This window comes from Odocoileus virginianus, chromosome 9 (assembly GCF_023699985.2).
Source record: "Odocoileus virginianus isolate 20LAN1187 ecotype Illinois chromosome 9, Ovbor_1.2, whole genome shotgun sequence".
Taxonomy (NCBI): Eukaryota; Metazoa; Chordata; class Mammalia; order Artiodactyla; family Cervidae; genus Odocoileus; species Odocoileus virginianus.
Window position 1 is genome coordinate 59,592,658 of NC_069682.1, and position 26,201 is coordinate 59,618,858.

General features: G+C 40.2%; 1 protein-coding gene across 12 annotated transcripts in view; it reads right to left on the reverse strand.

The window, feature by feature from the left end:
- The window catches only part of NCOA6 (nuclear receptor coactivator 6), a 94,778-nt gene that overhangs the window by 12,576 nt on the left and 56,001 nt on the right, over nt 1-26,201 (reverse strand). For 7 of the 12 annotated variants that reach the window (XM_070472560.1, XM_070472556.1, XM_070472559.1 and 4 more), the window contains 7 exons: nt 21,398-21,526; nt 19,823-20,665; nt 17,614-17,760; nt 13,956-15,072; nt 11,317-11,438; nt 5,082-8,045; nt 2,042-2,110 (listed from right to left, as the gene is read on the reverse strand). In XM_070472560.1, coding sequence (XP_070328661.1) covers nt 2,042-2,110; nt 5,082-8,045; nt 11,317-11,438; nt 13,956-15,072; nt 17,614-17,760; nt 19,823-20,665; nt 21,398-21,526 — 5,391 coding nt within the window. Of the gene's footprint in view, nt 1-2,041; nt 2,111-5,081; nt 8,046-11,316; nt 11,439-13,955; nt 15,073-17,613; nt 17,761-19,822; nt 20,666-21,397; nt 21,527-24,253; nt 24,342-26,201 lie in introns of all 12 variants that reach the window. The other 5 variants (XM_070472564.1, XM_020889152.2, XM_070472563.1 and 2 more) reach the window with 5 other exon arrangements.

Genomic DNA, 26,201 nt, shown 5'->3' on the forward strand with positions numbered 1-26,201 from the left:
GTGAAATAATCCTGTCTGGATCAACAGAACTAAATTCACACTGCCTGCTTCATATTTCATCTAGCTAACTAGGTTAGTAAAATAATCCTCTTTCTCTCATGTAAAAAGACTGTTTTCATTCTTAGAATATCTCTCCCCTCCTGACATATTTTTAAATCAGTAATCTTCAAATATGTCTTAAATATCCATTAAAGATGTATTCTTCTCCAAAGGATTTCCCCACTGAATTTTAGGGGGCAGACTGCTTTACTCTAAGGTATCACCTACAACCCCATTATGCCCCTCTCTTCCTCAACCTCTCAGCAATGCCCTCTAAAAATGGAAACCTTCAGTAATTTGTCTAGCTGGGTTTTGCTTAAATGAGCATCCTATGGATTTGCCAGGCCCTTCTTTCTTAGCACCAGTAGGAAAACATCCTCTTCCTCCGTTATCCACCTTTAGGTAGTCTCATCTTTTCCAAAAGACCTGGTGCACCATCCCTGGTGCACCTGGTCCCCAACAGTCCTTTGGTCTCCAATAGTCCTTTCCCCATCCCCCACTTTCAGGGAATTCAGCACCTCAGACTCAGTGTACATGTCTAACCTACCCTACTTATTACAGAGTAACCTCCTTGAAAGCAATGAAGTCAGAGTGCCTTGGTTATTTTGACCTCACTGCCTGTTAGCCATGAGACCTTGGGCAAACTTTTTGACCTCTCTGTCCTCAATGCTTCACCTGAAAAAACAGGGATAACCACTTTACCGACTTGAAAGTTAAAAAGATCCATCTTGTGGAGAAAAAAGGTGGTTCAGGAGATGGAATTCTCTTCCCATTTCTCACCAAAAATGAGTTTATCTATCTAACTTGCTCCATTTCTATCCTTCTCAGGTATCATGTGGGTAGTTGGGAGCAAAAAAATCTCAGTGGTTAAAATGTTTTTTTCCTCAACCACTTTTTCCAGAGGTCTGGTTTTACCCAAAGAGTGTACAATAGAAAGTCCTATCCATCATATAGGACATAGCACCCTGAGGCAGGTTTTAAAATGATCACAACTTTTACCTTACATAAAAAAAAACTTAGTTTATTCATTTATTTATTTGACTATCTTGTGTGGCTTGTGGCATTTTAGTTCCCTGACGAGGGACTGAACTGGGCTCTCGGCAGTGACAGTGTGGAGTCCTAACCACTGGACTACCAGGGAATTCCTAATTTTTACCTTACTTTTACTAACTCAGACTCAAAATTAAACATTAAAAAAAAATTCTGTCAAGTGTATGAACTGTATTGTCATACAATAACCTCCTTGTGGAAAGCAGTCATACTTTTTTGGGGGGGCATACCTACAATAACCTATAATGCAAAGAGCCAGGCAGGACTAAACTGTAACAAATCTATGCTCTTAATCTGCTCTGGCACTCTAATCTATGAAGGCAGTGTGCTATTATTGCCATCAAGATCCTCATGCATTCAGAGCTGACCCAGCATCTCATAGTAGTTATCTGTCAGATTACCATGGACTCCACCTTCCAGAAACACCATCCGTAGTGCTATTTACAATATCTTGGTCATGGGAAGAAACTTAATGCCGTCCAGAGATGACTGAAATGACTCTGACTCTGGAGGAGTGGCTACCTCACTGCAGCCTAGGTTTTTGGAACAAGGCTCCACTCCTGTTATCATAGTGCAATTACTATCTTAATGCAATAATGCCTGCCATCCTAGTGAGTTACCATGTGCCAGTCAGTCAGGGGCCAGGTATGGGCACAGGGTCATGGAACAGGGCAAACTGTGCAATGGAAACCACCCACAGCGGGGTGGCAGACAGACAATGGGCACTGAGATGCCCTTCTTGAGTTCCCTGGCTGACACCAGGAATGCGTCAGAGAGCAAGTTGCTCAAGGGAAAATAACCTCAGATAGTACTGCATAAGCTGCCACTCAACCAAAGTCTGCCCTCAAGCAAGTAAGATAGTTTCAGCCATTTCCTGGCACTCTGAGAACAGCAGTGGTTCCTTCACATGCAACCAATTCCACTCGAGAAATGTTCCCAAGATGGGCCTTACCTGGTCTGGGAGCAGACCCCTGCAGTGCTGTGGCTGGAGTTTCCTTTGGGACTAAACTCTGTGAAGGAGCTAAGGCAAGAAGTAAAAAAAAAAAAGAAAGAAAGAAAGAAAGAAAGAAACAGGTCTTTAACTTTCTTTCTTTTCTGAACAAAGTAGAAAGCACTGAATCAAGAGCTAAGTAACTGCTGAAATACATATACTCTTAGAAAGCAGTACTTGAAGTTAACTTTGAAAGTACAGTACATTTCAAAACTGACTTTAAAAATCATTACTTTAACACTCAGTAACAAAGATTGCCGTGAGGAGAGTCTGTTTTTCCTTTTTGTATGTACAAAGATCAAGGAAGGATATGGCCATAAGATAATAGCACTCATAATTTTTGCTTCTTGGGGTCAAGTTCTGTCCAGTATTCTAAAAAACCCCAAAGTGTACTTCAGCAGGCAACCCTAACCTCTTTCAGAGGGACAATTATACCATCCAACCTTAGCACTGAAAAAACTGCTTCAATCCTCTAAAGACTACATTCCTTGAGAACTGAAATGAATCATATAATTTATCTTGTACTTTTCTACAGCACCTGGCAAGTATGATGGGCATAAAGCAGGCATTCAATTCATATTTAATGAAGCAAATCAATTTGATGTTATCTACTTATCTAACAAACAGTTACCAAGAACTTTCTAGGGGCAAGGCTCTGTGCTAGGCACCCTTAGAGACCAAATTACATTCTTCTTGCCCATCAGAAACTCAGTCTAATATTAAAGAAATATATACAACTGGCACTCGGGAGTGAACTGTGATGTTAAAATGAAGCAGATTCATAAAGTACAAAGTGCTATGGGAGTCCAAAGCAAGGGAGATCAATTCTAAACTGAGAAATCTGAAGGTACCCTAGAGGCAGCAACATCAGAATTAGGCTTTGAAGGACAAAGAGAACTTGGGCCCCTGAAGAGGAGTGGAACAGAATACACAATGTACTCTAGAACGGAAACGAGATGGATCATACAGTAAAGATTGAGGGCATAGATATGCCACAGTCACTCAAGGTTAAGTCCTCCCACCTTGATACTCAAACATCTTAGATAAACTCTACAACAATAAGTTTTATCTTCTTGTGCAAATGTGACTCTTGCAGATTTCTCTCTCTGCTTAGTCAATGATGCATTTGTGTTAAGAATTTATTTTGGATGCTTATATAATACAGCTTAAAACTATAACTTTTATTTTTTACTCCAGTATTGGTTTCTCACACTTTTAAGATAAAATCACAAAAGGCCTTTGAAAAAGAATGGAAATCATCTTATCTAAATTTGAGAAGTTTCTCTCCAACTACTGGTTCATCTCCCTAACACTCATGTATTTCTCTAGGATTATATAGGACCCTGATAAAATATTTTCTAAATCATTATTCTCTTGGTACCAGAGGGGAAAGTTACCTGAAAGGAAGTAGAATGGAAACATTTAATAGTGGAAAACATGTTTATGTCACATATTTTTAATTCTTTTAAAAATTTTAGAAGGTTTGAAAAATTCTTAGGGCTCACCTACACCAACAGAACTAGAACCAGAAATCTATTAATATAGTATCCAGCCCTATGAAGTCTTTCTCCTCCAAGGACAGAGAACTCCTTAAAGGCCTTTATCCCTCCCTGCATCTCTGGTATTGAAGTGAACAGGTAGAGAGAAGGAGAATTAGCCTTTCTTGGGCTCTGTGGGAGGCAGCATGCTGGCCTGTATGCTAAGCCCCTCAATGAATCTTCGTATCAATTCTGGGAGGTAGGAATTATCTACACAATCTCAGTTTACAGGTGAAGTCCATAGCTTATAAGAGGTTAAGGGATTTATCCAACCATGACTGGTATCAATGGAGCTAGAACTTGAACTATGATCCTGTCCTGAAGCTTGTGTTCTTTCTGCCCCTTCTCCAGCCCCTCCAAGCATTTTAGCCACATAAACAAGACAGGCGCTCTTGGTTGGCCTAGAATATAGCAAAGGTCCTTTGAGCTTTGGCAGTTTTTGACTGATTCTACTGTGGGGAACAGAGCTCTGTACCACTTAACCTCACAGGAGGAGGAATATTATGTGTGTGTGTAGAGGTGGGGAGGTGGCGTGGAGTGGTGGTGAGAGGGATGCCAAGAGAAGGAAGGGAAATGTAAGGACACCTATGTTTCCTATGAAGTAGCCCACCTTACCAGTACATAGGAAATAATCTGAACTAGAAATACATCAATGTGATGGTCCAATTTTCAAAGAGACTGCGTCAAAAAGAAACTGGTAATAAGAATACTTACTATTGAATGATTACTATATTCTAGCCCTGTAACATGCTAATCATGTTACATACAGTATCTCATTGAATTCTTACAATTACTACTGTCCCTATATGACAAAGGAGGAAACTCAAGTCTGGAGTAAAGTAACCTGCCTAAGACCAAACAGCTGGTAAATGTTGGTTGGCACTGTGATACCTCCTTCCATTCTATTACCATGAAACCTGGTTTTCTGGAAAGCTCTCCCCTAGCCAGTCAGAAGGAAAGAATCCCTGGGAGAGAGTACAATGAGGAAGGGGTTATGAGAAACCTGCTCTGAACAGTTGAAAGCAAGTCTTTACCACCGTAAGAACCTGAAGGAGCTGCGGTTCACCCTTAAGAGACAAGGTTAAATTGGACGCTCACACACAGACTTTGAACAACTGAACTCAGAGCTTCCCACCTGTAGGACAAGATTAGGGTTACCTGACAAGGTTGGTATGAAGATGAGGTAACATATGTAAAAATGCTTCTTTGTAAAATGAAAAATTTTATAAAAATATAAGGTATACCATTATTCCAGGAGTTGAGAGAGAACCATATTAATAATGTAAACAACACGGGAATTTAAATAGGAAGTATATTTCCCAATGTACTTCAAATAAATGAAACTACCACTATAGCCATTTAGCCCACTCTTCTTCCTCCAAGTAGAAAAGAAGCCATGCTTTCTCTGGTGGGATAGGTCATCAAAAATTGACACGAGATGATGCCAGGTATCAAGTACATACCTATGCTGGGCAGAAGCTCTGGATGAGATCCCACCTTCTCCTCCACTAGGCCACCTGCAAGTGGCTCAGATGCTATGCCAACATGATTGCTTTTTGTGGTCGGCGCCGCGGAGATGAGTTCAGAGGGTACCAGAGCGGTTACTATTGAGCGTACATTGGTGGGGAGTGTACTGCCAGGTAAGCTGGGTCCTGCTGAGGCGGAGCCCGGGCCCACAGGGCTAGAGGTCATTTTGAGCAGAGTGGGCGCGGGGGGAGTTGGGGTTTTACTGTCCAGCTCCGTGCATAACTGCTCCGTTCCCAAGAGCCCTGGAGCTGGGGTCTCTAGCCCCTGGCCTTCAGTCTCTCCATCGGCACCATACTGCTCTTCCCCTTTCTCGAGGGAGCCTGTAACTTTTTTACATGCCTTGGTCAGCAAAATCTGGCCGATTTTGTCCACTTTACCTTTGCCCTTACTAGATGAGACTGGGCTTCGCCGGTTGACAGAGGATCCTGGACTATTGGTCAAAAGGGGAGAAACCACCGTGGCTGTCTGTGAAGAAGGCAGAGTGCTTTGATCTGCTGAGGTGCTCACCTGAGGGCTAGTCTCATCTGGATTCAGTTCTTTGACTTGCTGGACAGGGGGGTGAGGAGGAACAACTGGAGAAGTTGTGCAAGGCGGGGAAGGAAGCTGAACAGGGGCGGCTCGTGAGTTAAGGACCAAGGGTCGGCCTGTCTGAATGTTTGCAGCAGGGCTACTGGTGGGGGCATTAGGCAGCACAGGAGCAGAAGAAAACTTTATATTCTGAGGTATGTGTAAAGGGCCAACGACTGCAACAGAGGGAGGCATCAAGCCAGAGTTGGTTGTCAGTGGGGCTGCAGGAATTGTGCTTGGCTGTGATCCTTTCATAACCTGAATTATTGAGGATGAATTGATAAAGACAGGCGTAATGAACTGAGGCCGGGCATTTGACTGAGCAGCTGACTGTCCCTCAGAAACCATAACCTTGTTACCCACATTGGGCATTGTGACAACTGTTGACATTAATGCAGACTGCAGGTGAGTTGGCAGAGCTGCTGATGTGTTCGCTGAAGTCGTGATGGGATTGGAAGTCACAAAAACAGTTATCTGATTTGGGGGCAAAGGAGTGGAAATGGAGGAAGAGCTGACCGGTCTTGACATTACCTGAGGGATGCTCGGGGTGACATTAGAACTGACCTCACTCAATTCTGGATGCACAAGGGTTGAACACGGCTCGTTACTGTGAGGTAAATTTAGGGAACTGGAGGGTTCTTTAGAAGACGGATCCTGCAGGGAGGGAATGACAGATGCTTTTTTCGGGTCCTCTCCAGACACTCCTGGAGGTGTTACTTCCAGATCTGTAAGCCCGGGGGGTTTAATGGTCACATTAGGAGCTCCAGAGTTGTCAAGTAGTTGACTTAGCGATGTTGGTGCTTCCCTCATTGCAGGAGACACCAAATTTTTGTTCTCTTCAACACTGGGAGGTTTGTTAGGATCCAAAGGCTGCCCATCCTTTTTGGATTGATCTTCAGGGACAACCATTTTCACTTCTTGGGGAGGGACTGCTTTTAGCTCAATGTTTGCCTGCTCCTTCCTAACCTGGGAATTTTGGCAATCACTGTCCTGTGGCATATTCAAGCTCTCCTTGTTATCCTCCAGAACACCCCCTATTGTGGCCACAGGCATGGTAGGATTCTGAGGATTCAGCCCACTGTTGTTAGGGAAGCTCCCAGGTACAGGCGGATTGGCCAAAGGAGTAGGACTAACCAATACATTTCTTGGCAACTCTACATTTTGCAACAATGTTGCATTTGTTTGAGAGGCAAGTGTAAGTTTAGGGGCTTTTGAATTCTGTCTCCCAGGACTTGGGGTGGTTTTCCTACTTGACCCAGGACTAGACCTGCGGCTGTTGCTTGGACTCGCCCGTTTTGGTGCTCCAGAATTAGACTGCTTTCCAGAATTCACCACCACAGAATCTAATTTGTGAGTCTGTGGCGCAGCAAAATTGGAAGGATTATTCATGGTAAGGTTTGAAGGCGCTTGCCCGATAGCCTTCAAAGTTGTCGGATTTAGGCCCTGTTGATCAAAGCCCCTGTTTAAATTTGGCCTGGGAGGTAAAGGAATATTAATCTGTGGGGGGAAGAGTCCTGCTATGGAGGCATTGAGTCTTTCTGGTGACAGACTGATTTCTGAAGGTTCCGTGCTAGGAGGGCGGTTGTTGGGTGTCTGAGGATAATAGGGTCTGGGGCTGGCTCTGTTGGGTGTTTTAGGCCTAGACGTTTGGGTAGGAGCAGCCACATTTGGAAAGTGGTGTCCATGAGAGCTGGGCAGGGAATTTACAGGAGGTTGCTGGGGAGTTGCACCTTGAGTTGCTGAAAGTGGTGATGGTCCAGGTTTTGGCCCTGTCATCATTAACTGATTCTGGGAGACCACTAAATGTGAAGGCATGTTATTTGGGCCTCCTGAGACGGATGGTCCTTCACTGCCACTTGCTTCTGGGAGCGAGGACATCTCCCCCAGTGGTGAGCTGGCAGGGTTCTGGGGGTTCTCCTGGTACATCATTTTCCTTGAAGCACTTCCCAGAGGAGTATTCACAGGCATTGGCAGTCTTTGCTTGTCAGGTGACGGCGGCACCGAGGCAGGGCCTTGCAGACTGACCATAACAGGCACGCTGCCACTCGGCTGCATGGGCATTCTCTGGGAGTCTGGGTTCAGTGGGCCCCTGGGCGGGTGGACATTCTGGGAGACCGGAAGCCTAACGGATTTGGGGTCCTGCTGCATCATGAGCATCATCATCATTTGTTGCTGCTGTTGCTGCTGCTGCTGCTGCTGCTGCTGAGACTGTGGCTGACTGGGAGGTGGCTGCGGCTGCTGCGGTGGCGGCTGTGCTGGGGGTGCCACATGCTGCACGAGCTGAGGAGGCAGCTGCTGAAGTGGCCTCTGTTCAACTGGTTGAGAAGGATAACCTAAAACGAGCCCCCAAAATCAGGGAAGTTAGATTTTCAGCAAGAAAAGCTTTGCGACCTTTAGGGTATGGCCAAGCAATACTCATCTAGGTGGCACAAACAGCTCAGGCATGCCCGTTCCCAGGGCGGGTAAGGGGCGGCCCCTCCTTCTCTGGCGTAAGCAAAGAGGCAGGCTGCTTCAGGAAGCAAAAAGCAAAGCATCGAGAACCTGGAGCTCCTCAGTCTTCAGCGTTTGCATGAGGCATCACTGTACTAGGACTAACAGGCACTGTGCTGTGCACTGAAACTGGCCAAGTCTATGCCAGCCTCACATTCAGATGAAATGAGGACAACTCCATCAACAGCACACAGATGACCACCCAGTACTGGGCTCTCATGCAGGCATAGTAAACATTTCACTGGATTTGTGAATGAAGCATTTAAGATACACTTTTTTCCTTTTAGCACAGATTAATTTTTTTAAAGACTTGGTTTCGTTGAAAACACCAGCATCGAAGATAGCCTTTTTATTCTTTCAACAGAAGTAAAATATAAAGTTCTAGGGTTCAATTCCTTAAGAAAAAAGGATTTAAAATCACTCCAATCCATTGGCTTCACACACCACGCTGCACCCTCCAGGCTCACTTCTTTGGGAAACCCAGCGAATTAAACTGTCCCTCCAATGTAAGTCAGTTTAATAAATAGTAGGAGCTAAATAGAAGCTGATACACACACTGAAAATAAAATGAGGGCACTGAAGTTCTTTTTACAAATGTTAATTTACATGTACTTTTTTACATGTCAAACTGTATTTGGAGAAATACTGTCTTTGAATCCATAAGTGGAAAATAAGTGAGCAAGAAGCATAGCCCTCAGGAATAAAAAATACTTTTGGGAAAAGAATTCTGAGGACAATGCCTTATAGATTTCTAGAAGGCAACATCTCAAATGATTCTTTCTTTTGTGAAGATTTTATTTGGCATTTTAGAACCAAAACCTTACATAATCAGCAGAAAGGACCAAGAATAAAGGTGGTTCAGTGGGAAAAAGTGGACATATAGCTGGGATACAATTTTACAAACTAGATTTATTTCATTGTTACATGAAAAACATATTAGGAGAAGGCACAGGCATAAGGACAGCTGGCTCTGGCGGTCAAAAGAAGTGCCAGCTCCAGATTTTCACAGAGCAGTTATCAAATGCTATTGATCCATAGGTTCACACCCTGTGTTTAATAGCTAATCAATGTCTTCTGGCCAATGACAAACATGACCCCAATGAGTACAATGTTTTTTTTTTTTTTAATTATTTACTAACTTGGCTGCGCTGGGTCTTAGTTGCGGCATGTGAGATCTAGTTACCTGACCAGTGAACAAACCTGGGCCCCCTGCACTGGGTCTAGTCTTAGCCACTGGACCACCAGGGAAGTCCCCAGAATCCACTTTTTTTTTTTCAGAATCCACTTTTAAAGCTGTTTTTTTTTTTTTTTTTAATCCTTTTTTGTTTTAGGCCCAACTGACTTCTTTACATTTATAATGCCAACAACATATGGCATTTCTATAGGCTTAACTCAGGTTCCCATGTGAAGAAAATTGTAATTTCTGTAGAAATTACATAGCCCGTTGATGTCAAGGCTATGACACAAATGCCTTCGTCTTTAAAATTAGGGCACCAAACAACATAAATACCAAAGAGAGCAGCATAGAGAATACAGCAGCCTCTTGAAAGTAACAGTTAAGGGCATGACTGCTATAAAGGTTTCAGAAGCTGGAGGCAGCAGTCCAAAGAGCACTAATGGTAAGAAGATAGACTGGGGCCGTGGTGACAGAATGGTGGAGAGGCACAGCCAGGACACACACAGTGCATATAACATAATCAAAAACCAAATTTATTAATCAAAAGATGAAAATTCATATGCCTTTAGGGGACAGACTGGTAAATAAGAGAAGTGGGTTGCTGTAAGACAGTAGTAGTTCTGTGGACAGAGCCAAACTGCAGAGCTGATGCTCTACCTAAAGGCATCTAAAATCAGGTTTCTGTTTGCTTTCATATTCTGCATGACAATTCAAATATATTGCAGGCCAAATTCAGCCTATAGGCTTCCAGTTGGCAAACTGAAGAAAGGAAGCAATAACGTGTGTGAGAACCTCTGGGATTTATAGAATTCAGATGAGTCTGAGGGAAGAAGGTGCCTTCCTGCTCATATCGCCTCTGGATATACCCACCAAAGACTCGTGACCTCCCAGCCTCAACTGTGCTGCTGCAATTCACCAATGGGAAATGTGGTGTGCCCAAACAATTCTCGATCAGTAACACATAGTATTGACATCATAATGAATTTATTTTTTTTATTCACTTTTAAAATACATAAATTAAGGATACTGAAGTTTATCCCTAAAATAACTTACAAAATCACTTCCACTTATATGCCAAAAAGGAGGAGGGATAATTAGAAAGGAAGGAATAAAACATAATCCTTTGTATACACATGGAAGTGTGGCCTAAATGTGATAGGTTTGTGTGTCTTCCTCATAGGGGAATAAAGTTACAAATTACTGCTGGGGCTAATTGTAACCAGGTTTGGAGACATTGTGGCAGCTGGCCTTGGTTCTATAATAGCTAGGTTAGAATGAATGAATTTTAGGAGACTTTCTCTTCCAACATTTTAGAGGATGGTATTATTTTATAATCAGAGGGGGATACAACACAGAGGGCTTCAACAATACTGGTCTTTTTTATTATTAACCGGGTAGGAAGTACATAAGTGTCTCTTTCATTACTCTTTACATATTTTTTAATGTTTAAAGATTCATAATAAAAGCTCTATTAAAAAATCTTATTTTAAACCCTGGCAGTTCTCTGCTTTGAGAAAGTCCCAGTAGAAAAGGTTGCAGGAAAGGCAGCAAGCAGGATTAGAGTGAAAGCTTCATTTCATTTAATCTTATTCCATTTTGATGCCAACTAGAACCTTGATATTGACAAGAATAAAGAGGCACTGACTAACTTTAGTTTGATTTTATGAGGACCTAAAATAACAAAGAATAATTTGAGCAAAATACACACACACACAAATATATATACATTCACATGCACATACACACACTTTCAGAGGTTATATTTGAAACTTTTTACTTACTAACAAGACAAAGTTTCCAAATACTAGACACACTAAATCACTAAAGTAGTCTAGTTACTAGACAAAATAAAATACTATTGTTTCCTTGAAAAAAAGCCTTATAATGCTGTAAATAAATGATAACAAGTATATAAACTTTAGCTAACATTTTATCACCTGGTGGTCGGTTTGAAAATTCTGGCAGTTTAGGGCCTGAGCTGTCCAAGTTAATTCCTTGTTCTCCAGGCAATGGCTGTTGATCAGCCTCCTCCAGACCAGCTGGGCGAGTATCTGGGGTGCTAAAAAATAAATTACACGTTTGTGAGTAAGTTGTACAGTTTATACATGAAAATTGCTTAACCCCTCCCCTATGTCTGAATAAATCCATCTGCATTATCATTCTTAGAATTATTTATATCTCTCTAGTCTGATAAAACATTCAATATTTGGCATAAAAAATCTGCCAATTTCATTAAATGTTAAAATCCACTTAATTTAATAAATGGCTATTTACTTGAGGTGCTTTCCACACATTTCTGATATAATGATTTTCATTTCATTATCCATCCAATGTTTTAACAGCTGATTTTGGGTTATCAGTATTGTACTGTTCCTAAGAAACCACACTATCTTCGGGGTAGCTATCAAACTGAACCAGGGAATCCAGACTTCTTCTTTTTTGTGAATATTGCAATGGTGGCTCCAATTCATAACATCTTGCAAGAAATTGTAGACTGGCTAATGAAATGGTATACAGAGAACAAAGAAAGCTGGAGAATACTAGAACAAAGCTAATTAATTTTGTTGCAGAATGTCTATTTAACAGACATCCCCATCAGCTTTGGGATGCTTTCATTTTCACCTAAGTGTACCTTATAATTTTATTAGAGAAGGAAAAAAATGAAGAAACACCCACATTCCCAAAGACCCAGGGCTCACAGCTCTGATTTCGTTTTTGCCCTGGTATTAGTCACCCACTTTTAGACAGTATTTTATCTCATTGTACTCTGTAGTTTCAGAAACCTTACCTTAAACCCATTTTAAAAGCTCTAGCACATGGGAATTTAGAACCTGAAGCAGGTCCTAAGCACATCTAGATTCCTGTATTGATTTGCTCCTTAAATGACTTCTCTCTTGCTTCAATTATAAGTAAGGATTCCTGTAGTATTCTTTACTTTCAAAGAATTATATTGCTAAAAAAATATCTCAGGTCCAGCCACCTCATGTTACTAGATGACAAAACAAAGGCCCACAGAGGTGTAAGAAAACAGCTGAAGATTCCATGGTAAGCTAGTGGTAGAGCTGGGAGCATGCGCTCTTCCTTTTTAACTTACTGTCTCCATTCTAGGAGCCTTGATGTGGTATAAGGCCCTTTCCACAATCTGTAGCCGTAACAAGTAAGCAACTCCCTAAGTGCTGGTACAGATAGCAAAAATCCATACTAATGGCAACTGAAGTACCTTGCAGGGTTATTCCTAGACTACTGAGAGGAATAAATATTGTGACAGAAATGTTACTCCCATACAGATTGACAGTAAAGAATTTAACTTAAAAAGAGCTATTGGAAAAATCAGATAACCAAAGAGTTTACTAATTCTGAATTCAGGAAACATACAGGTTGCTAATATACAATTACTGAATTTTGATTTATAAGATTCAAGAAGAAAGTGAATATGATAACAGTTTTATAGTACAACCAAAGGCATATTGTGAGAAGACTGAGAGAAAGGTATTGGGTTGGCCGAAAAGTTCATCCAGTTTTTTTCCAGGTGTTATGGACAAACATGAACAAACTTTTTGGCTAATCCAATAGATGGTTTTATTTTGAACATTTATGTTTGATTAACTAAAGCTCCCCTATTTTCTTCTATAATTCTAATAATTTACTTGAATTAACCCGCTTTTATACTCCACAGTCATTATTTTCTGGTAATAAATGTCTCTGGATTTCAGTTTTGTGATTAAAGGCAGAAAATCCAGTTTAATCAATGTTCCTTTGGGAATCATCTTATCAAAGCCAAAAATATGACTTAACACTTAGATTAGGAAACGAAATATAAATTAATTGCCCTTCCCACTGTGATCTTGCAAAAGACTCACCTTTACCAAAAGGTGATTGAAAAGGTCTAATCATCTTTTAGGTTTTAAGCTGCTAAGGATGATAAAGAGCCTTTAAAAGAAAGGCATTTGCACAAAAAACTATTTCTATTTGAGAGACAGAAGGGAGTCTCCATAAGTAGTTTTCATTCCTAAAACACATATAGCCTCTCTGGTTCCCCAGCAGTCATTACAAGCCTGACATGCTTTGTAGAGTTGTAGTGTGGTAGCACTGGCTACTTCTCAGGCTCTGAATGGCACAATCCCCTCTGAGACTACAGACTTAAGAGACATATATCAATTGACTGCAATATAAGAACCCTGTTTGGCTCCTTATTTGAACAAATTGTAAAAAGAAAAAAAAATTTTTTTTGAGATAATCAGGGAAATCTGGACACTGTCTGGATATGTGAGAATATGAAGGAAGCATTAGTTTTTTCCACAATAATCATATTGTGTGGTCATAAAAAACAGAAAACAAAAGCCTGTCCTTATCTTTTAGAGGTACACACTGAAATATTTAAAGTGAACTTGCTTTAAAATAATCAAGAGGTAATGGGAAGAACATGAATGAATGCAAGACAGATTATGAGCTGAAAATCTGAAGCATGGGGAATTTCATTATACTGTTCTTATACATGCTCAAAAATTTCCATCAAAAAAAGTTGTTCACATAGAAATAAACGAATAAGATTTCAGACAAGACTATCACAACCTACTTTAGGTCCTGCTGACTATTTTTCTTCTTCCGAGGGGGCTTCTTCTTCTTCGGTTTATTTGCGTTGGTATTGTTTTGCTTATTGTTTACCCCAAAATGGCCTGCAGAGATATCACTCTGCAACAAGTTGACCAACAACGGGCTTGTCAGCGTGACATCCTTATTGACTGGGAAGCCTGGATTCTGACCACAGGACATTTGATTTCCATTGGGTGCTCCATTGAAAGGTGCATTGAAGGGCATCCCATGGCCCGAGAAGTGGTTTCCCGAGGCACTGTTCCCCTGCATGGCCTGCACGTGGGGGGGGACCATGTTGCTTTGCTGCATGCTAACATCTGGCATCATCTGAGACAAGCTGACATCATTATTTGCTGTCGTAGCAGGATCACCATGCTGCTGGGCCATGTGGGGGCTTGGCCCTGGTGGCCGCAAGACCTGCCCCTGCATCCCCATAACCTGAGATGGACTGTTGTTCACGGGCCCTTGCTGTGGCAGCATCTGTCCTGACATCGGTCCTGTAAACTGCACCATGTTTCCTTGCAAGTTTGGCGTTGGTCCCCTCATTATTTGTGCTGGTCCCGGCATGACATTAGATTGGTTCTGAGTGTTAAACTGTTGCTTATTCCCCTGCATCTGATTGGTCATGATCTGCTCTATCATTGGATTCTGTTGGAGCAAAACTTGCCCCTGAGGCCCCATCATCTGGTTATGTGGCGCCATCATTTGGGGGCCCTGCTGGGGAAGCATCTGCTTGGGTGGGGTCATCCTTTGGGGCGAGGGCCCAAGATTTTGGCTCTGAGGATTCACCATCATCTGACCCTGCGGCATAAGCTGGGCCCTTGAAAGGATCATGGGGTTCTGAGGGTTCAAGGTTCCTTGTTGCTGGACCATCTGGCCCTGGGAGGGCACGATCTGCTGGTGCATGCTCATCAGTTGAGATGGTGGGCCCTGTTGGGGCTGGCCTTGCATGTTGCCCAGGTTCACCTGAGGAACCCCAGAACTACCAGCCTGTTGGTTGTTCATGTTGCCATGAATTCCCATGAGGCTGGGCTGCATCATATTTGGTGGCCCGTGGGACACCTGCATCTGGTTTTGAGGAGGACCAGCTCCTTGACCACCTTAAAAAAAAAAAAAGGCACAGTTTCAGCAAGAAATACTATTATCTTGTTGGTGTTAAGATTCTCAAATTACCTTAATTAGAAAAACACCCCTCACCCATATCCAGTGATCAACATAAACAGATATGCTATGTTTAACATATTTCTGTGAGTTTTCTATAGTATGAGGCTGTGACTGTGGCATACATTCTCAGTGACCATACAATAGAGAGAGAGAAACCATTTCTTTATTCCTATTTGGTAACTTGTTAACATTTTGAAGATCAGTATAGTTTTCTTTCTCTTAGACTAAACAAAGAAAGGTGGCATCTTATTATTTAAAAATAACTTGTAACTATCTTAAAATGAAGAAAATTAACAAAAAGTGCTATGGGTAATGAAATAAGTTCTCCTTTAGATGAATCAGGAAACAAAAAATGTACTGCAGCCTCTTAAGAAAATCTCAGCAAAGCTGAGAAGACATTTAACAATGCTCCTTGGGAAACTATAATAAGGACTCTCCAAGGTTATGGATGTGTTATCTGGATGCTTCACTTTATTTATTTATTTATTTTTTGGATGCTTCACTTTAAAGAAAAGAACAGCTAATACTTCCTAAGGATAGGTCTCCCCAATCCCAATGTGGTAAAAATTATTTAATCTTGATCTGGAAGCTGAGACTCTGGTGGAAGTCAACTGACAGACAATTAGGAAGCTGCAAGCAGAGGACAGTCAGAAAGGATGATAAAGCCTCAGTGACCCTCTCCTGTGGCAGTCTCTAGTAGACAACACGGGGCATGTTTCAGTCTTCTTAATTATTTCCAATTCAGACAAAGAACACTTCCTGGCTTGCCACAGTGTATACTTACTGTTAGGTCTTTGGGATTTTCCTACAGCTGCTTATAGTCTCTCTTCCTTTCTGCAGAATAACCTTCTAGCTTATTTTATCTCCTCCCTACCCTTTTCATTTTTAAATGGGGACTAAAAAGTGATAGCCACAATGAAGTTATCAAGCCAGTCCATGCTCCAGCCAGGAGGCAGGGGACAAACTGTCCTTTGTTCATACAATCTAGATTTTTCCTGAATCCTAAGATCTTCCAGATGGGCCTTAAACTGAATTCCATGACCACTGTATATACTATATACACTAAATATTCCAGTATATATTCATTCAATTGACAATCATCTATTGTGTACCTAATATGTGCAAGGCACTTCTGGTACTGAGGTAACATCAATAAGCAAGACAGACCAAATCCCTTACCCCTTGGAGTCTAGTTGGTAAGAGTAAAATAACAAACAGATTAAGTATTTTCACAGGAAGAAGTAAAAGCTAACAAGAGAAATAGAGTAAGAGAACAAGAAATGACAGACAAGAGTAGAGCTATCTTAGATGGGATAAATGGAGAAATCAAAACAGTAAGTGCATGTGGAAGGCACCATATAAAAATAAAAAACAGCTGTGCTTATGTGGAGGAATTATGAATGCTTTTATTACTGTTTTAAAACTTCCTATAGAACGTGAATTTACATAGCTCAGGAATTATAGTTTTGCACTCACTAGCAGATGGGGAAAGTCATGGTTTGCCCTACACTTCTTCAGCCCTTCAAGAGGTAGGTTGAACTTTTTTAAGTTTCGAACTGTTCTCCTTCCTTAGTGATTCAGAGTTAACAGTGGAACTAAACTAACTCCAAATGGGCATGGGAGCTCAGAAGGTATTTGTGCTACCTCAATCGAAACTCCCTATGAGAAAGGGTAAGAGGATTAATCATGTGCTACCTAACAGCATTCAGATACATGCAGTCTGGGCTAATACAATATTGCTTACAAATACTTTCTAGCCATTCTGCTGTACACAATATGCCCTCCTAAATTTCTTCTTATATACAATACACTACTGGCATTACACCTGTATTGATAAAACCTGGTCTTCAAACACCACCTTGTAAACCAGAGTTCAGACACTCAACATATACAATGTTAACATGAATTATAAAGATCTTAAATGTTTCAGTTGTTCAAAATGCCATGTACCTCCATGCCTTTGTACCTACCATCTTCTTTGCCAGAAATACCTTTTGTCCCTTTACTAACTGAGGGATCAGCAACCTATGATCCACGGATCAAACGAGGCCCACTGCCAGCTTTTAAACAGACACGAATTCACTCAGAGTTCAGGAATATAGTTCTGCATTAGCATACAGGCAGTGTGGAACATTGCCGTGCTCATTCATTTATGAATGAGTCTACGGCTACTCTGGTGCCACAACAGCAAAGTTAGGTAGCTGCAACAGAGAACATATAACCTGTGATGCCGAAAATATTTACTACCTGGTTCTTTTCAGGAAAAAAAAATGCTGACTCCAGCTCTACCTGTAGGTTTATCTCCTTTCTTTAGGTGTTTCCAGATTTTTCAAGACATTTTACCTACTTTCAATATAACAGTTATTGCCCTGAAACGAAGGGGAAGGATCAAGGTTTATATTTCTCTGTATATCCTGTTGTCTACCTACCACACAATGCTCAATAAATGCTGGCTGAATAAGTCATAGAAAACAAACCTGCATGCTGGACATTTTGATTCGCTTGCAGCTGAGGGGCTCCTGAATTCCCAGGGGTAGTTGCTGTGGTCGAAGGCACCTGACCTTGCATAAAGTTCGGATTGGCCTGTCCTGCTGAGAAGCCAGGTGGGAGGCGTTTAGGCATTCCTTAATAGAAAACAACGAGTAAGGCAGTTACCTAGCAAATTTATACTCTTGCTTAGATGTGGAATGAATAAGGAAGGATGAGCTGCATGAAGTCTCCACTGGCTTAGCTCTCTCTGTCACACTGGTAGGATCTTTAACAAGGTTGGGAAAGATGGTTAAAAAAATCAACACAATCTCTTACATGAGCATTGTCAAAATGAAAAAGAAATACTAAAAAATTTACACTTAGAACATGCCAAGGAAAAGATGGCAATCTGCTCCCTAAATGTGATCTGAGGCCACGTCACAGCAAGGTTTAGGGCTCACTTTTCTGTAAAACAACGGACCCCAAACCTTTACATACTTTAACATAGGTACCAAAGGAATATGCTAAATTCTCTCATATTCAAACAAACTGATCAGAAATACTATAAAACAAAGACCTGGGTCCTGATATTAAGCATAGGTAGGTGTTTGGTTTTTTGTTTTTTTTTTTTCCATTGAGGGAATAGATGACAATTTTCTTTGTGGAAAAATTTCTCCCCTGTATTGTGCTGGTCTCTTTGGAAGAGACAAGAGATCAGAAACAATTTATAGGAGCATCAAAGTGAGGTTATATTAAATTTATCATTACACCTTCCCCTCAAAAGGGTTTGCTGAAATTCTGACAGCTATGGTACCAAAAACTGTGCTCTAATGGAATCTTACTAAAGTAATACTTTCTTTTATAGGAAGGTTTAATTTCAGAAAACAAATCTGTAACAAGAAGAATCTCAGAACCCATTCACTGTTTATAACAGAGGCCTGGATGTGGCCAGATCACCTAGGTGAGCACATCATTTGCTCTATGAAAGCATCAAGACCTAAGCTCACTTGAATTAGTCCATTTATGTAAGGGCCAAATTTTCAATGTCCTGAAAAACGCTCTGAAGACAAATATGCATTTGTCCTTTCTTTAGCAGTGACAAGTCCCCATTTGCATGCTTCCATTGTAATTATATCAGTAATCACATTTGCAGGAGGGACTACCCAGCCCCCACTGATCCAAGGCTAGATGCCCAGAACAGTGAAGTTTGGAGCCAAAACATTCTTGCATTTTCTCAAAACTTCTTATGATTCAAATATTACAGCCTGCATGTCAGTAAAAATAATTACAAGAGAGTGAAAAGACTGATGAGCGATTTAATTTTACCAGAAATCATGGGAACATGCCTTTGCTATGTTGCACTAAAGATGCAAGGGTTTTTTTTTTTTTTTTCTGGATAGGCAATGGGTGTCTTTTGGTGGGGGGTATGTTTATCAGGTGACAGTATTACACTCTCTATACCTTACTGAAAAGCTCCAAGCACATTCATGTGCACTAGATCAATGATTAATAAGAATAAATAATAAACATGGAGATGGATAAGTTTTACTGTAATCGTTTTACCTCTCACACATTAAGCTCCATTGCTTTTTCTTCATACAAGAGGCACCTTACAAAATAAATAAATAAATCTCCTTTAGGTATAACTGGTGGAATTCCCTCTCTAAGGAGCAGGCATTGGCATTATAAAACTGTAAAAGTCAATGATTTCTGAACTTACTCCCCTTTAATACTTAAAGCAAATTTAACAAATACCATGCTAATAATATTTTTGCTAACTAGGATTATCAAAATTGAAAACCACAAGGGCCATTTCCCCAACAAAACCCTACACTTATCTTTTCAATTTTGCTCTACTGCATAACCTTAATTTTTTCAACAGTGGAGCAGCTTAACTTGTTAATAAAACCATGATTCTTCCGGACGCCTTAATTTACTAGTACAAGATCAGGCAAAAATATTTTGAAAAACAAAATGAACATATAGCTACATTGAATTTTACCTGCGTTTTTATCCAGAGGACTAGCTTAAACATAACCAGTAAGATGCTGCATAATGTATCAAGTTAACTAAGTCACATCAAGTGTCATCACTATATTCACAAAACCAAATAGTTACATCCTCGTTTCACTCCCTCCATTAACTCTAAAAATTGAAGTGCTACTAAGATCTAGCTCCAGTCAAGTTACCAACACAAATAGCTCCAGTGTTCCTCACCTCCTAGGCCTGGATGTAAACTCTGTGGCCCCTGATTTGGTGGTTGCTGCTGCATCACCATGAAGTTAGGTGGCACGTTTCCCTGTTGAACCATAGGATTCCGACCCGGAGAGCTGACGGGCTGCTGAAATCCCTGGGGAAGTGGGTTATTTTGAGGTGGCCTTGGTCCCATCTGCTGCTGAGTTTGGTTAACCGTTGGGGAGGAAGCAGGGGATCCCTGCTGGAAGGAGGAGGGTGAGGAGGCAGGAGACTTGTTGGTGAGGTGGGGCTGCTGCAGGGGGGTCGGGACCCTAGAGGGCCCTCCCTGCAAACTCTTCATCTGAGGAGCTGTGAACTGGCCTGGGTTGCTCATCTGAGGAAAGTTTGTATGGGCTTGTGAAGCTTGCTGGCTGCCAAAGGGATATGGAGGGGGAGGGTGGGAAGGTGTCTGTACCGTGGCTAAGGATGGTCTTGCCTGGAGCTGCTGTTGCATTGGGCCAGGCAAGGGAGCCTTCTTCCACCCTTGATTTGCAGTCATTGTGCCCAGAGAACTCTGGGCTGGAGGAGGCTGAAGGGCTCCGGAAGGCAGCTGGTTCCAGCCTGGAGGAACAGGCACCTGAGTTGGGGCAGTAAACTGGGGTCGAATTCCCTGTGGCTGTTGCTGCTGATGTTGCTGTGGGGGTCTTGCCTGCAGCTGTTGCTGCTGCTGCTGCTGCTGCTGCTGCTGCAGCTGGGGAAAACTGGCTGGGTTTATTTGTCTGTTCACAGGGACAGGCTGCATTGGGTGGTGCGGGGGTGCTAAAGATCCTGAGGGATGACTTTGTTGCTGTATATGGAGCCCAGAGAGGAGTGGATCCATTGCATCTGTTTAAAGATAGTCAACAAAGCAATAATTAACTTACTGCAACCTAGATTCTAGAGCAATCCTAGAGTCTTGGCAATTTTGAAAAAACAGAGTAAAATCTTCTGGTATCATTTAATGAAATGTTTGTGAGCATTTACTATAATGCAAAACAACTACCGAGATGAGAGAAAGACTGAATCTTGTCTATAAAGAGCGTATGATTCTAAAGTGGATATGAGAGCCAGACAAACTATGCAGAGCAGTATTCTCCAAAGCATATTCTGAGGAACTATGTTTATTAGTATTAGAAGAAAACAAAACAAAAAATAAAGTCAGTCAGGTTTGGGAGACACTGGACCTAACAGCTTTAGACAGGTTTCTTCACTATAGGACTTTCAGTGCTTCCAACATGTTACTTTTGGATTTCTGGGAGGGAGGATCTAGTAGGACACATTAACCAAATTTACTTCACTACAGAATTCTCGGTTATGGAGGAGCAGGATTAAGTAGGCCACGGAATACATTTTTAGGAATGTTGGGGTATAACTGATAAGAATAGTGAGAAACTCTGAGAAGAAATTTTGAAAAGGAAATAATGACTTCCAGCTTGAAGAAACTAGGGCAGATTTTATATAGAAAACAGCATTTAAGCTGGGCAGTTAGAAATCTGGCATCAGAGGGAGAGCTGAATTCTATGATGCTCTGTGCAGACAGTGCAGCCTCTTCAGTTCTCAAAGGATGGAGGTCAATACCTGACTGAGAAGCAGGGCGCGGAGTCCTGGGCTGCAGTTCTGAATTGGGGCCTGGTGCCATCATGGAAGATGACACGTTTCCACCCTGGGGTATCATAACAGTGGCAGGGCTGGTCATCCTTATTAATCCTAGAGAAAAAAAAAAAAACTCTAGAATAGAGTACTGGAATTGACACAATGCTTGTTTTTAATGAAATATTTCAAAGATGTAAAAAGGTATAGAAAATTTTTATACCACCATCTACCTTATTTAAATGTAAACATTCTACCCTGCTTGCTTCATATATATATGCAAATATATATAAGAAGCCTCCTACTCCTTCCCAATCTCATTCCATTCCCTCCTTAACTTACATCTGGGGTTAACAGTTCCAAGTTTTTATCTTTTCTACATATATAAACTGCAATACATTTTTTGAATGTTTTTAATTGTTGTATAAGTGATACCATTCTATATGTATTCTTCAATTTCCCTTTTCACTTAATAGTATTTTTTTGAGATTCACCCATCCTGACTATAATAGTACCCCATTTTATGGAGTCAAAACATCCATTCGCCTGGCTGATGAACACTAACTTTTCATCGTTAGAATTTTGCAATGGCATGTATTTGCCCTGTATTCCATAGACATGTAAGAGTCTCTTTAGACTACATACTTAAAATCTCTAAATTTTAAAGGATAAGCATCTTCAATTTTACTAGATATTGGTAAACTGCACTCAAAAGTGGTTATACCAAATTCATACTTTCACTAGAGGTTTGAGAACTCCTCTTGATTCACATCTTGCTAATTTCTGATACTATTAGATTTTCTAGGATTTATTAATAGCATCTACCTTTATAAGTGAAAACAACTTATAATTATCCTCTGCTCTCGTCCTAATTTTAGCATCACGATGAAAACAATTTCAAAGTGAGTTGGAAAGGATCTTTCCTCTTTTTCTATGCTCTGAAAGAATATGTGTATCTGTTCTTTAAATGTTTAGTAAAATTCACCTGTAAAATCATGAGCCTGTGGTTATACTAGTTGATTCACAGGGAGACAGATTATTTTATTTCTTAAGTAGTTGTAGATTTTTCATTTGATATATCTTACTAAGTCAGTTTCAGTTAAATCATACTTTCAAGAAACTTGTTAATTTGCCAATGCTTTCACATTTATTAGCATAAAGTTATTCATGGAATATTCTTTTTTCCCATTCTTTCTAAAAACTGAGATATAATTCACATACCATAATAAAATACACCCTTTAAAGTGTACACTTTTTTTTCATTCTTTACACTGCTCATGCCTCTCTCTTTTTTATTTGTCTTACTAGGATCAACAATTTTAGTTGTCTTTTCAGAGAAACATCTTTTGGTTTTACTGCTCTGTTCCATTGGGTTTTTTAATTCATACTTCACTTATTTCTGCTCTTACCTTTATTATTTCCTTCCTCCTAAATTATTACTTTGCTGTTCTTTTTCTCATTCTTATGTCAGACACTTGGGTCTTTTAATTTTCAGATAGCTCTAGATATCTCAGATTAGGTATTTCAGACTGCTCTAAATATCTGAGGGGTCAAATTTTCTTGTCTACATCTCACAAGTTTTGATATGTACTGTTTTTATTGCCATGTTATGTGCTCAGTTGTGTCTGACTCTTTTTGACCCCATGGACTGTATGTAGCCTGCCAGGCTCCTCTGTCCATGAAATTTTCCAGGCAAGAATACTAGAGTGGGTTGCCATTTCTTGCTCTAGGGGATCTTCCTGACCCAGGGATAGAACCTGCAATCTCCTGCATTGCAGGCAGATTCTAAACCTGCTGAGCCACTGGGGAATTATTCTCATTATATCCTTCTAAATATTTTCTAATGTCCATCTTGAATGCTTTTTTTAAAAAAATCACTGGTTATTTAGAATACATTTTAAAACTTCTAAAAATATGGGATATTTTAGTTTTTTCTTCTTTTTGGCCGCTGACTTGACTTAACTGTACTATGGTCAGAGAAAATGATCTGTGTAATACCTGTATTTGGTATTTACTAAAACCTGCTTTTGGAATAACATAATCAGTTTATACAAATGTCATTTGTGAGAAGATTAAGAATTCTTGAATTATTAGTACAGTTTCTAAGTATCTCCATTATCTCAAACTATTTTAATTATATTGTTTGAGCTTTCTTTATCCTTACTAATTTTTGTTTGATCCACCAATTACTATCGGAGGTGTGTAAAAATCTTCCTTAAGATTTGCTATCTACATGAATCCGGGCCATTTTTACTTCACATATTTAAAGCTAGTTTATTAAAAACACAAAAGTTTAGTTATCTTCCTGGATTTTTCCTCTTATATTTTACAGTCATCCCTTTTATCTCCAGTAATGCTTTTTATCTGATAAAAATAGTTATACTCCTTTTTCTTGGTTAATATTCAACCTGGATTCTCTATTTTCTTCTATCCTTTTGACTATGAACTGAGACCTTATGTTTTATATGATTCCTCTAAGAGTACATAGCTAAATCTGAATTACTCAATCTGATTAATCCCTTTCTTTTTATCAGTGCTTATAATCCACTTGCATTTACTGTTAATTACTGGTATATTTTATCATTTTATGATATCACTGTTTTTTACCCTGCTTTTTCTGTGTTTTCCTACTACTCCTGAATTTTATTGGACTTTTTTCCATCATGTCCTTTCTTTTAACCCCTCCACTACTAGTTTAGAAGTTATACCTTCTATTTCTATTATTTTAGTGATATTTTAAAAATGTCAGCAAACATATCTAAAGGCCATGTATGATCATCATTATTACTAAGTAAGTTAATGTTTATTTACATTTACCCAATGTTTACCAATTATTTAGCTCACCATTCCTTCTTAGCTCTTATTTCTTCCATCTTAGGTTCAATTTTCTTCTTCCTGAAGTACATCCTTGAGCAGTTCAATTAGCAAGGGTCTGTTAATGGTAAATTCTCTTAGTCTCTTTAAAAAGGTCTTTAATTCACACTACTCTTGATACTATAGCTTTTGTTTAAAATTCTAGGCTGTTAATTTTCTCATCACTTTGAAAATATTATCCTCGTGTTTCATGGCATCAATGTTGCCACTGAGAAATTAGCTGTGGGTCTGATAATCTTTCCTTTGTAAACCACTGGTGCTTTATTTTGAATTGCTTTTAACATTCTCCCTGTTTTTCTGCTCTGCAGTTTTACAATTTTGTGTCTAGATGTGAATTTATTTTTTTTTTTGGTAGGGCTCAGAATTATTGGACTTCTGAATCTGAGGACTTGTGTCTTTCATCAATTTTGGAAAAATTTCAGCCATTCTCTCACTACTGTCACCCCTCAATTTCTTTATTTTCTTCTGGAACTCTTTTCAGGGACATACATTAAGCTTTTTCATTTTATCCTTCACTTCTCTTGACCGCTTTCATATTTCCTTCTATTTACTTATTATCTGTTGCATTCTGGGTAATTTCTTCAAATTCACCTTCCAATTCAGCTGTCTCTAATTGGCTGAATAAGTTACTTACTTCAATAATTTTAAAATTTCTGTAGATTCTATTTTTCCCCTAAATTCTCTTTGTGTTTTGATAGTGTCTTGTTCTCTTCCTAGAATTTTCATTATTTTAAACATGCTGATATTCCTATTACCTAGAATTCTAGAAAGAGGGTCTAATCTTAAATTTTATAAATTCAGAAAATAAGGTCGTTTATAACAGGCAATAAGTATGAGAAATCTGCAATGGTTTGGGGTGAGAGCTTCAATGGTTATTACCACTTCAGAACCATTTAATAACTTAGCTTTGCTGTTCCTGGGTCATTTCAATGACACATGTCCAACATGTATGAGGATAGAGAAGACAATTCTATAACCACCTTTTCCCCCACTCAACTAGAGCCCAGGCCAAGAGAGAAAAGTTTTGTCTTCGGCCTCCTGCGCCAGAGAGTGAAACTTTTTCTTTTCTACCTTTTACTGAAAATACTGGTTCCATGAAGGATTCTGAATTCTAACTTCTTTCTTTATGTGGACCCAAGGCAAGGCTTCCTATTTTATCCCTCTTGGCCATTAAAACTTAAATCCCTTGGCTCCTGCAGCATCTCCTCATATGTCTTGCTGCTGCTGCTGCTGCTAAGTCGCTCCAGTCGTGTCCGACTCTGTGTGACCCCATAGATGGCAGCCCACCAGGCTCCTCTGTTCCTGGGATTCTCCAGGCAAGAATACTGGAGTGGGTTGCCATTTCCTTCTCCCCTCACGTGTTCACTGCTATTTAAATGTTCTTCTTTGTTCTTGCCCTGGGGATTTTCCCTTATTGTCTTACAAGCTCATCTGTGCATTAAATGTTCTATTTTATCCGACATTTTCAGATGTTCTGTAGCTGAGACAGCGCAGCTAGGCAAATGTTTACCTGTTAAAAATGGATTTGTTTCTTTGGAACCCCACCCCACTTTCCAAAGATGGTGATTGGATAGTAAGAAAGTTCTTGGGAAATAAAAAGAAATAGGTTTTCTTAGTCTACAATCAGCTTCCTATCCCCAGAAACGTTTAAGCACATGCTGGCTAACATGCTCAGTAGTGATACTGTAGAATACATTCTAGCACGATGTGGGAAACTTGACTAGAGTCATGCTTCACAACTGGGGGCAATTCTGTCCCCTAAGGGATATATGGAAAGGTCTGCAGATCTGCAGTTGTTGGCACAACTGGGAGGAAGGTGTGGTGGTGCTACTGGCACCTGATAGCAGAGGCCAGGGATGCTGCTGAACATCCTACAAGGCACAGGACAGCTCCCCAAGGGAAAGAATTATCAGTTCAA